At 33.3% G+C, this 13,584-nt stretch overlaps 1 protein-coding gene across 11 annotated transcripts in view; it reads left to right on the top strand.

The window, feature by feature from the left end:
- The window catches only part of LOC125055919 (TLD domain-containing protein 2), an 89,009-nt gene that overhangs the window by 20,914 nt on the left and 54,511 nt on the right, over nucleotides 1-13,584 (top strand). For 2 of the 11 annotated variants that reach the window (XM_047658667.1, XM_047658666.1), the window contains exons 1-2: nucleotides 2,561-2,768; nucleotides 9,813-10,433. The exons of 5 other annotated variants lie outside the window; for them this stretch is intronic. In XM_047658667.1, the coding sequence (XP_047514623.1) occupies nucleotides 9,895-10,433 (539 nt within the window). In that variant the 5' untranslated portion in view covers nucleotides 2,561-2,768; nucleotides 9,813-9,894. Of the gene's footprint in view, nucleotides 1-2,559; nucleotides 2,769-9,812; nucleotides 10,434-13,584 lie in introns of those variants that run through there. 4 more of the 11 variants (XM_047658663.1, XM_047658664.1, XM_047658668.1 and 1 more) reach the window with 4 other exon arrangements.

The following is a 13,584-nucleotide window of genomic DNA, read 5'->3' on the forward strand; positions in this document are numbered from 1 at the left end:
TTGCTTACTTGCATATCAATAAACAATTAATGTCTAACGATTAAATTAAGGTTTCGTTGTACGTGTCTCTTTTATTGTACGCATTAACCAATACAAGAACGGGTTAAGCCAGAAAACACGCAACTTCATGACGAAATACTGCAATTTTAATCGTAAACATTATGAAAATAAGAGCAATGTGGCCTAGGGGCTTCAGTGTGGGACTCTCATCCCGGTCGTGGCTGTGCACCAATAGACTTTCTGACTATGTAACACTCGCACGTACAGGGTAAATATTGTGAGGAAACAGACATGCCTTAGACCAAAAGTCGGCGTGGCACAGAATGCTGATAAACGTATAATCACGTAGATTATGAAAATATTACATCAAGAGAAATACACGTAATATACTCATATAGTCATCACCTTTAGACCACGTAAGTCATTTATTGCTTCATATATGTATTATCGTATGCAACAGCTATCTTAACGCGATTTTTAAATATTTAAAGAGATGAAATGGTCCTTTACTAATGATTAATCACACATACATTTATTTTTAATCACAAAAGAACTTACTAAAATCTATCTAGATATTGTACAGTCAAAATCTGTTATAATGACATCGAAGGGACTACTCATATTTGGTCTTGAAAACGTTGTTATTAAGTACCTAATACAATAGAATTCAGCCGGGACATTTGATTTTGGTCAATATAACCGGTATGTTGTTCTAAACGATGTCGTCATAAACGGTTTTGACTATATTTCGCTTAGGTCTCAAACAAAATTGAGTCATATTCTAGACCCCAGTCGTATTGCTCTATTATTTGCCAAGACTTAGGCTTCAAACAGTTTATTGGTACGAATGGAATCATGTATTTCTAACATACTTATTAGCATCCAACAAGTTGTTTTTGTCGTCAATGTTTGACCGTTTATATTTTCTAGTCACGATTAATCTAGATGTAATAAATATGTCAAACTAAAGTAGACCTTTTTGCGTTAGATATTAAATTTAAAATTCAATTCAGGAGTGTTTCGTCTTGCGTTTTTTTATGTTAATCAAAAATTTTAATTGAATTGATACGTTGACGTACAAAGAAATTGTTGTAATTACGACTTAGTTCGTTTTGACCTCGTTTGCTCAAGCTTAGTTATAAGAATACCGTTGCAGATGGTTTCCTGCACTGGTTGGCCTCTCATTCATCGGACACAATACAACAAATAATCATTTTAAGGTGACCTTCATTGCGCTGTTTCTTTGGTATTTAAGTTATATGATTGAACTGGTTGACATAAAATTCACACCGTAATAGGGGTGGACGGATTCCGTCAAATCCCTGTCGGCTCCTACATTCACAAAGCTCTCAAAACGTACCTACGACGTAGAGACCTAGAGTGAGATTTAGAAACGATTTGCGCGAACTATGATTCTCGTATTATGTTTTTGAAATTTGAGTTTTCAACTCCTAAAGGTTTCCTAGAAAAGCGGTGCCGTTAACTAACGGCCGTAATGTAACGTGGGTGACGTCACCCATACGTTGCCTATAAATAACATCGGAGTAGGTTTTCTAGAGAACGTTGAGTGTCACCGTAACGTCAAATAGCGGTGCTGTCATTTGCATGACGGCCGTCATAGCGGTGACAAACAGTAGGTCAACGTTTTTCCCGTGTAGCAGTGCAATTAATTAATTTTGTTAAAAATCATGAAGCCTTGTACAATTTCAAATCCAAAGAGTACAGACAAGCTTGGATGAAGAAAAAATTGTGGAACGGAATTGGAATAACACTTCAAAAATACGGTTGTACCTACTACTTTCTAGGAAACCACAGCTTGGCCACCGTAAAGACGGCTGTTATTAACAACCGTAAAATGACGGCCGTTAGTTAACAGCACCGCTTTTCTAGGAAACCGTAGCTTAAGACTCTAGGCGTGAATCAATTCTAAAACGTATGACAAGGTTTCATTTCTAAACGCACCGCTTATTTTAGTCTGTGTTCACGTACTTTAAAAGAGATTAAAAATAAAAAGTACTTAATGGCCAGAAGAGAAATCCTATTGTAGTTTCGGTGTCACAAATGGTTTCATGTCTATGAAAGTAAAAAGCAGAAAGTAATAATTTATTCGTTTTTTGTGCTGTAATTTACTTATATTAATTGTTATTGCCCTTGAGTTTTTAAATGATGACTCGTATCGGTAGTTTTATTTTGTATAGAAATTAGATGAGAGATTATATTACTGGCAATAATATAAGTAGGTAGGTAAGGTGGATTTGATGCTTGAGTTTTGCATTATAATTTTATTATAATAGAACTTAGTACATGTTCTGTAATAAGTATCGCTCCTACAAGTACAAGACAAAGGCTGTATATGATAATAACAAGCACATACAAATTAATCATGTCTTTTTTTTAATATGAAAATATTCGGGGCTGTTTAAACAAAGATTGTAAACAATGTGACAAGATAAATATTGGGGGTACCGAGTCGCTGGAGTATTTCGAGCGGTTATCAGGTGATGAAGATATGACATCCAGGCCAGCGGCCCCACCATCGGCCGTTGAATCAACTCAGTAGCATTCAAAGCGCCGCGAGGTTCGCACGCAAGCGTATGCGCAAGTGAAAGTCAGCGCAGATTCCGCGATTTCGTGTTCCGACATCTTCGGCTAGTTAATTTAAGTTGCGCCAGTGCAAGGCGAAAGGAGGTCGCAGATCGTACGTGGCCCGAAAGGCTACTTGTAAGACTGTGTTTTGTGCATTTGGATAGTTTTCAAGCGTTTTTGTGGTATTTTTTATAGATATTAATTACAATTTTATAAAACATTTTAATTAATTCTTGACAATTGACAACATCGAATTAAAAGAAGATATTTGTCACAAATACTTTAGTATTAATACTGACTGTATTCCCTAAACCTTAGAATACATTAAATAGCATTAAGTACAGCAATTGGACAAACGGAACAAAAAGGAAAAAACAAAATCTCTTTAGTATTATTGAACAATTAGCTAAAAAGTTATATGCACTTCCAGTTGTGATTTTAGTAATATCAGTAACACAATTGTCCTCATTAATTATGACTTTGTGTCTTGTGTCACGTATACGCACCAATATCTATGAGTAATCGGTTGCTCTTATTGAAGTTATCGGCTATTTCTATTGTTTAGCTAGTAAAAACAATATCAAAATTATTTAAGATTACAAGTATTATATTTTATGTATTTTAACTTGCATTTTCGCTACGAACGTATTTTTACTCTACGACGTAGGCGCTTAGCTGTACTTATTTTTAAAGGTCAAAAATCATATATTGATGATTCATTTATGAACGTCAAAAAAGAAACATACATTAAATGCTTCTAATTTTACATTTACTTCCAGTTCTCAAATCAAGGGCGTAGAACGAAAGAGAAGAACTGGCTTTAAACTTTTTACATTTACACATTTCTTTGACTATTTTAATATTCAAAATTAAAAAAATTACCTTGAAACAAAAAACAACGATTTTGCTACGCTTCAATTATTCAATTTCATTTACGAAATTGTCATAAACCCATGAATAGATTTTTTTCAAATATATTTAATAAGTTAAAATGACCACTTGCTATTCTTTCGTAACTAAAGACTTAGAAGTAAAAAGGAACTAAATTTTCATTCTATATTAGGTACGTCAACGCAAAGTAAATCAGTGAGTCAATCAAACATTATTATCATTATTACTTATCAAACTTTTTATCATTCGCTAAAGATTTAATTATAAATGGTTGCAGATTAAATTTATTGATATAGAGCCCAAATGAAAATCACTTAATTTTGGTAAATCTAAAAGAACGGCAGTCTAAAACCATGATCAGTTTAGTTACTCACAATGATGATTGTCAACAATCCAAACCAGACCCGTGACGCTCCAACCTTTTAGGTTTGTTCTAGTCTAGTGTCCATTTTTTTAAATGAACAAGCAAGTATGTAAGCCTTGTTTGCCTGATACACGCTAATTTTTATTTATTTAATGCCGGTTTCCTTACGTTTTTTTGTTAAATGCGTTGGCAGAAAGCTCATAGGTTCTAAGCCGGGATCAGTTGCATGCTAAGCCACTAGGCCAACATAGCTTTTATATAATTCTAAAGAAAAAAAGTAATTTGTTTTAGCCATCTAACGGCTGAAAGCCTAGCAAAATTCGCACTAAAAGCTCATATGAATCTTCGCCATGAGGTACATTTTCTAATATACAATGACATTCCAAGACCACATCGGTGATAAATTGTGCATTTGCTATAAATAAAGATTTCCTATAGAAGTTTGCCGCATAAAAAAGTTCACAGTACAACATATGACCTAGTCGCCCAAGTAAGGTGGCAAGTATGTGTAATGTAGTTCTCAATGTCAGCGTGGCGAATGGTTGTCTGTTGCAAGTCCTAGGTGCACTTTGATATAAGATACACCGTATTTTTCTAACAAAACGATATTTGATATGTGTTTCGCAATTTTCACTTGAATCGTTTTTCTTTTGTTAACGATGCTATTTTGTTTTTACTTCTGTTCTTGTATATAAAGCACATTTTGTGTTATTTTTTCATCTATTAATTATTGTTTTAAGTAAAGTCTAAAGACATCATAAATATACTTCACTGAAAAGTTGGTATGGTTATTTTTTTATCGATTGGATTTGGTGTATTTCTATGAGTCGCATAAATCATATACTAGCGTACTTAATGAAAAAATTAAGGAAAGGAAAATTGTAAATCTATATAATTATCTTGATTGTGATACAGTTAAAGAAAAACTGGCTCGGTCATATAAAACACAAGGTAACATAGTTGCAATGAAGTTTTTAATTACCATAAAGAACAGTGAATATTCTAGAAAATATATCAGAGCATTAAATACTTAGAAATATAAATTTCTTAAATAAACACAATAATTAATCATTGTTTTGTTAACAAGCACAATAACCCTGATATGGACTAGTATTTATATCCTTTGCAAATCATTGAATAATGGGCCAATTAGTAGATTATACAACCTTCATTGTATGATCTATTTATGTGACAAGATAAAGGAAGAAAAGTATAGTTTGTATGTTAATGTACTACTTGATATATCACCTATTAGTTTTGTTTAAGCGTTCCATTCATAATTAAAGTCCACTAAAAGCGTTTTATTTTAAATTTCCCGTCAACACATTGTTATGTGATGAACGTCACTTAAAAATAAATCGTGCTCCAAATTTTCTAGAATAATCTAAGAAATTCACGCAGAATTATCCGTTCATATGTGGGTATGATATTAAACTTACTTTCTTTGCAAATAAACGATTTATTATAATGTGCAAATTAACTCTCAACGTCTTTATGAACGTTGTTTATGCAGTGTTTCTATTATAATATTGTGTTTTCAGTCTAATTAAAACGACATATGCTCATGTTATTGTTAGAAACATTTCATTTGTACAGATTTATGCGGCTGCATGTTGAATAGGAGTCTTTTAGTGTATTTTCTTTTATGAGGTATATATTTTAGGTTTATTTTGTTGTGTGGAATGGGAGCGACTCGTGAAGAGCGTCATTTCGGAGTTTTATTTGTGGCACATGCAAATTTGGGAATATTTCCAACAAGTTTGCCACATATTTGTGTAGGTACTTATAATTATTGCACCCGAGATGTTAATCCAGTCTTAAAAGAGTTTATTTTGGAAATTAAAACGAGAGCATGGTTCTAGATCTGTCGATGTTTTTGACATTGTATTATTCAACTTTAACATGTGGTGTAAATAATATAATACGTTATTATTTTATTAATACTCTTTTGGAATCTATAATCTAGGGCATTAGAGAATTTTGCATTAATTATTTGACTAATTAATGCTATCTTTATATCTTATGATAACATTATTATAAAAATTATGTTCTGTAACACATAACGTAGATAATACAATACTTAAACGGTCAAAATTTAGTACTCGATAGCATTGATAATGGAAAGTAGAGTATTATTTGTCATGATATAAGTGTTTTTGTCTATCCGTTTTATACGAGTATGTTCTGTGGTGAAATCCTTTCGGAGATTTTTTATCTTAAGTATGAAGTCGCCTAAATATTTTTATTACGTCTTAAAAGTTAAACATGTGTCGGAGATAAGATAGATATTATCATTCTTAATACTTCGTAAGATGTTTACTTGACATGTGCGTTTTAAATATTAATATTATATTATATATATGTATTATATAAATATGCCTGACAGGCTATTTATATATTATGTTTCATTTCTAATGAAGAAACAGAGAAAGGTAAATTGGTTTTTCATTTAATTGGAGTCGATAAATTGAATATAACAAAACATGTGTGTTTTTTGTTAAATTGTTTTTTTCTTTATCGCGCTTGTACGCACGAGTTGTGTAGCTCTTTAGAATAGTACGCATTGCGTTTAAATAACTTATTTTATGGCCCTTAAAACATTTCTATAGCGATTGTAATGTATTATTATGTAACTTATATCTTCTAGAGCAGTCGTGGTCAGCGACAGCTTCTAGTTTAAATACGTTACGGCTCATTTAAACATTACATACCAACTTTGTTAAGAATTCTCAACTATTAAAGAGAGGATTGAGTTCTGACCTGGTTCTGACCGACTATCCAATGTATGGATATGACAGGTATAACAATGAACAAACAATGGGAATAAAAGTAACAGGCTAAGTGGCATCTTTTTGGAATTTGCTGTAAAGGTTACATAAAGTTGTAAAAGTAAGTTATTTAATACGTCCGACGACAACATAGTCGGGGAATTATCTAGAAAACATTTAAAAAAAATTAGACGATTGTAATGATCCGTATTTTATTTGTCTTATTAGGCTAAGACAGCACGGGTTACTTTTGTGACCGTTACATTAAAGTTTTTCTCAGTGTCACGTCTTGTTTCTAAAGAAGAGTGCGCTCACGGTGACAGTGAGAAAACTTTTTTTAAATCAAAGCGTCATTTGCCGATATGGATTTCGAAGAGACGGTATCAGTATGCCGCGTATAGCTTCTCATTAAATATGCGGTTGTCGCTCCATTGTGTATACATTATGCTGTATAATGTTAAATTTAAAACATTTTTAGATTATTTTCAGTGATTTGAGTGATGTGCTTATCCGAAATGATCAAGAGATATTAAAGTAATTGATTTGTGTACGTTTTAAGAGCAGTGTTAGCCTAGTGGCTTCAGCGTGCGACTCTCACCTGAGGTTGTACGTTCGATCCCCGGCTGTGCACCAATAGACTTTCTACGCTCATTAAACAGTCGCTCGAACGGTGAACATCGCGAGGACATCGGCATGCCTTAGTTCCAAAAAGTCGACGGCGTGTGTCACGCACATGATCCTGATCACCTACTTGCCTATTAGATTGACAAATGATCATAAAACAGATACAGAAATCTAAGGCCCAAACCTAAAAAGGTTGTAGTGCCACTGATTTATTAGCTTTTCGATTAGTTTACTCATTATATACAGAGGTGGGAAATGTATTGCTACCGAACTGAGATATTTATCTACAATACGTAACGACTATCTTAGATTTCTTTTGTTTGATAAAAATTTATCTAAGACATTTTTATGTATTTAAATTATACAGTAGAGTTCAAGAATCTTTAGTCTTTGGTTCAATAGGGTTCGGCGAAAAAGCAAAAGCCTTGAAAATAGTGAACGTTGTAAAAAGCAACACGGTAATGTCTAAATGCGTAGTTGCAACGTTAAGACGTGAGATAACTATGAACTAACAAGGTACTAACCATTGTGCGTGCTTTATCTTTATACAGACCATTACTTGCCTATTAACATAATCTGTGTATTGGCAAAATATGATTTTATTGCTTACATTTGTAGGAAATATTCGCGACTATTCATCTATTAATTATGATATTTATATTTTATTTTATTGTAGTACTAATTAATAACGTTACATGACTAACGATTTATTTAATTAATTCCGTTTTAATCGTATGCATTTCTATTACATTTTAAATTGTAATTTATTTGGTAAATTTAATTCCTTTTCATCTTTTTGCTAACTTATGGTATTTCAAATCGACTGATAAAAATAATGTTTCTTATATATATGACATTTGATAGATTTTCGCTGATTATCATGATTCCGAGTAGTTGTCATATGCGATAATTCATGAGGACTAGACAAAATTCACTTAAAGTAACTGGCAAAAATATCGTAAAAATTATTCACATACAATTTATTTTATACTGTGGTGAAAATATAGTTAAACAAATGTAGGCCTCAAGAGATGTTAAGAAATTTTGACAAATTGATCAAGCAATCACCGCCATTACAAAACTTATAAAACCAGACTTCGATCAACATTTTACAGTGTCGATTCGATGCGGATATAGTAGCGATGTAAACACATTAGAAATCAAAACAAGAGATTCTTTTAAATTCTAAAGATGTCTGATTGATGAAAACGTTGATTACACTATGATTTATTCAATTTTGTTTTTCATTGATGTTGTAAACTCTTTTGAATGTAGATTAAAATAAATATTTGTGTTATACTTTAAAGCTTTTTGTGATTGAAACATACCAACGATACAGGCAATATATCTTTGTATTTGTCTTTTAATTAAAGCACGTGATTATGACTGATCTTTATCTATTTCATGTAATTAAAAATAATATTTATATTAATGAATGCGCTTTACGCAACGAGTGACAATTAATGATACTGAATTGAAGCACGGCCTTGGCTGAATAGGTCGTAACTGATTGTTTTTCTAGCTATTTCAGTCGAGCACATGTCATAGTTGTTAATATTAATATCCTCGCGTCATTAGAGTTCTGTTTGGACGTCAACCTCAGCGAACAACCTTTGTAGCATTTTGTTTGTGTGTTTTGCTTTGACAACTATTCTATTCCTCTAAAAATACACAGTTCTTACATATAACTTGTGGATCCGACACACGTTGTCCTGTACACACGTCCTACATACAAAAAAACACATAAAACATTTAGGCGCCGTTTAGGAGTTTAATAACGGACACATGCTTTGCTGTATAGATAAATAACCTAGATACCGACTGCAGTGCCATCTGCCGGGCTGTTTTTACCATTAAACCATCCAGGGCGCCACCCAAACGCATACAAAAAAATACATTCAGATCGGTCCAGCCATTTACGAGGAGCTTATTGATATACACACGTACAGTAGTATTATATATAATGAAGATAATAATAATAAAACCCGTTTATTTCCAATCTTTACAAATGTTGAATATACAGTTTAGATTTGTTATATAAATGTTTTTCTTGTTATCCTAATATCCTCAGTACCATTGATATATGAAATGTTTAAACGATTATGAACCGTTTAGTAAGAGACAGTTAATCATCTAACATTATATACGAGTCAACTTTCCCCTGTGCGAGTCGCGGTGACGATTAGGTAGTTACGAAAGCTGCACCTGTTTATACCTATATGGTATGGTATCTATTCTTGTTCTATGACTTACAAGATACTGAATATAGCTGTACTGATGCTAAATTAATGGTTTCTATTTTGTACTTACATCTTTTATGTATGGAACGTGAATGTTCAACTAGAAAAACAAGTGAAATTAATAAATTGTAGTGTTGATTGAAATAATATATATTTCGTGTACGAAGACACATATCGTATTTCAACCTGTTCCTACTTCGATATTGTCAATTGTCCCAGGTTACAAGGTCTCAATTAAGGCTAATGTCAAGGTAGTTTCGAATACTCTTGTTACATTGTATGAATACCACATAAATGTTTGTAATTTAAGTGAAAAATTTGAGCTATATTATTTTCCAGAAGACTTTCGTATACGTGAACATGTGTTTTGTAAACGGATAGAGCTTGTGTGAAAGTGACGTAAGTGACAAAAGTTTTCAAAATGAGTGCTAGTGAGCCGACACTAACGGAATCCCCGGTCCCCTTGGCGCTAGCTCGCCTGCAGGGCCGCTCGAATCGATTGCCCCGCGGCCTGCGCACACATCGGCCTAGTTTGCCTCTCGCCAGCTTACAAGAAGCAGCCGATGAAGGTCCTAGACGCTTCAGTGATGAAACCTTCAATCGTGATATAGATGATGACGAGGCCTTCATCGAAACTGATGTCGTAAAACGCTCAGCGTCAAATGGACGCAGGGCGTCGGATGCAACATTTGCTGAGCGTTATAGAAAACTGAACGAGTTCGATGGACCTCCAACAGAAATGCCCCGCCGTGCCTCCCTGGCCGTGCCCGTTGGTGACGGCTACGGACCCAGTGAGAAAGGACGGAGACGATCCTGGGCAGCGAAATTGCAACTCGAACGTAAAAAGAGACGGAAGTCGGGTGGCAATGATACAGACGAGGAAGGGGAGACGATATACATACGCCAAAAACGTCCGTCTTGGTGGAATGTTTTTGTGCCAGATAATATGCTTAAAAACAGGTACAGTTTTTTTAGATTTAATGTCAAATTTGGTCGTTATTCATCTGTCTAAATGTCTGTTTAATATGAATTAACGATTTAGTTGCTTTACCTTGTTTTGTCAGGTTTTAAAATGGATTTTGTCTATACAGTTTGCTCCTACGAGCAACTATTTGTTTCAGTAAATATAGGGCATTAGAATGGAAGTACGTATGCATATGTAAACTTGATTTCCTTGACCTAGTCTCTGCTTAATGGCAAGTAGGAAAAATTTTATCTTACAAAAAAGTCGAAAAATATTTAAACCGATAAAAACAGAATAGAGTATTTTCAAGCGAAACGAAATATCTTTTAGAATACTATTGTTGTAAGTAATGCGTAATTGTTCTTACTCATTTCGAAAAATGGAAGGAAATTACGTAACCGCTAACGACTGTGTATTTCATGATTTATATTAAAGCAAAAATAATGTTTACGTAGACGAAATTTATAACAGCGAATCTGCTTTCTTTTAAATTGGCTTTTAATAGCAAATATTAATAGATTTTTCGTTATCTTAAACTGCAACGTTTAAAAAATCTCAGATAAACCAAAACGATACACGTACTAACTTGTGATGGACAAATTATATAATTATTATCAACGTATAATTCAACATAGCCAAATAATAGGTCAAGCGTAATATCCTAGTGGTTCTAATGGTATGAGGGTCAGATGACATTGAGACATTCGCTTCCTTGCTACATGGAATGTGGGCGGGTACCAATGATCTTATAGATCTCAATTGAACGGAAATTAAACACATTATCGGGTATATTGACAGGTATTTATGGTAACATTTAAATTAATAAGTAATATTAAAATGACAGGTAACCTTCAATTAACTGTGATATGATTATTTTTAATCTGAGTAAAAATACATAGACAAAACTATTCACTTTTTAAAGATTTGAGGCCATTCATAAAACGATTATAGTAGACCGAGGCGAATCGGATCACTTTTTCTTTGAGGTTGAGTAAATCATACTAAAGTGCTATATAATGTTATTTTTATTGATAAAATCGTAAGAAGTAACAATTACCTATGAAATAAATATTTAAAAACTTAAATCATACATATATTCTCTTAATTAGCTATTAAAAACTAAAAAAAGGAAAATATCCGATTCGCCCCAACTGTCGGGGTGAATCGGATCGTGCACAAAATATAACAAAATTTTAAGGTATAGTGTTAAATAACTTTGGAATCAGTAAAAATATATAATAATAAGATCAATTTTAATTATTGGCACATAATTCACATATACATATGGTCCTTTTTTTCTGTTAGCTCGTGAACGGTGCTGAAAAACTCTTAGCAGCTTTACGCAAGGTCAACTCTTTGTTCTGGACTTAATTTACAGCCTCTTTTATTTTTTCCTGACACCATTCTCCGGTGGTCATGAAATAAATATGAATCAATAACCTCAAACATGTAATAAATCAGTTTAAAAGTATCATCCAATTCGCCCCTAAGGATATGATCCGATTAGCCCCATAATTAAGACTTTTGAAATAAATATTTTAGACGTTAACCTCTAAGATTATACTTAAAAGCGAATTGGTTCTTCAATATTAACACCTTGCTCAACAATATAAACCAAAGTAGTTAAATTTTAAGACAAATCCGTCATATGACACAAAGAAAACGTAAGTACGTAACCTTAGATGAGCGCCAAATTGCGACACACACAAAAAACCGAGTGGCTGACGAGCGACATTGCCACTGATCCACAAGCGCGATCGAAATACTGCTTATGTCGGGAGGTGCTCAGTAAATGGAGAGACACAAAACGCCGGTTGAGTGCGTTCTATGTGAATGTGATATTTGAATTATCAACACATTTCTTATTTTGATCCGATTCGCCCTGTGATCCGATTCGCCTCGGTCTACCCTATATAAAATGATTTTGTCAATATATACACTAGTTTTATGTACTAATTCGTTTAGCATTTTCGTCATAATATATCATAAAACGAATTTTGTACCGTTCACGATTTCTTTTCACAGTATCGATTGAAACGTGTTTAGCTTTTTAACGAATGATTAGTTCCACACTTATTAGAGTAATTATTTTGTTATAACGCTTATTCCATACTTTAAATACCCGTAGATAAGAAGTATATATTCTCTCAAATATAAGTTGGGTATGCACTGTACCATCTAATATATAAAATTCTCGTGTCACAGTTTTCGTTGCCATACTCCTCCGAAACGGCTTGACCGATATTGATGAAATTTTTTGTGCTTATCCGGTATCTATGAGAATCGGCCAACATCTATTTTTCATCCCCCTAAATGTTAGGTGTAGTCCACCCCTAAATTTTATTTTTTATTTTTTAGACAAAATTTATAATTTTAAAAAATACATACAACCCCTAATTTTCACCCCTCTACGATCAACCCCTATTTTTATTATAAATGATATACATGGCAAAACGACGTTTGCCCGGTCAGCTAGTTTTTTATAAAATTAAAAAAAACCGTTGATGGAGGAGTTTTAACATGAATCTTTAAGATGTTCTCGTGTTTACGTGTTATTTTGCATGAATGCTATTTTGAACTCTCGAGTATTTGAAACTATATTTTGATTTTATTACATTTAAATCCGGATAACGTAGCACGGTGAAGGTCGTAGGGGTATAATAATCTTATATTTGCTCGCAATTTGCATAAAGCGACGCCTACATATTAAACTCATTTCCGCAAATAACTAGACTTCGTTTTATAAATACATAATATATTAACATACTTTAAATTGTGAGATAACAAAAATTCACCCAGGTTTTTTGTATAACAGTAATTATTGTTAGTACAGTTTTAACGTTAAAAGGTAATTAATATTTATTTTTTGTATTGGATTGTAGTTAGTTTATGCAAATTCATTTATGCAAGTCTTCAAGTTGTAGTTCGATCGCCGTCTATGTGCCATGGACTTTCTATGTGCGCATTCAACACTCGTCAAGGAAAACATCGTGAGAGAACTTTCATGACTTACACCCGAAGTCGACGGTGTGGCTGATCACAATACCATTATCAATGGATATACAGCCTCTTGTGGGCCTTAGTCCACCAACCCAGCCGCGGTCTCCCAGGTTTTCTCTTGTCACCAGATGAGTTCTATAAGGACCT

This window comes from Pieris napi, chromosome 14, assembly GCF_905475465.1.
Source record: "Pieris napi chromosome 14, ilPieNapi1.2, whole genome shotgun sequence".
NCBI classification, from domain to species: domain Eukaryota; kingdom Metazoa; phylum Arthropoda; class Insecta; order Lepidoptera; family Pieridae; genus Pieris; species Pieris napi.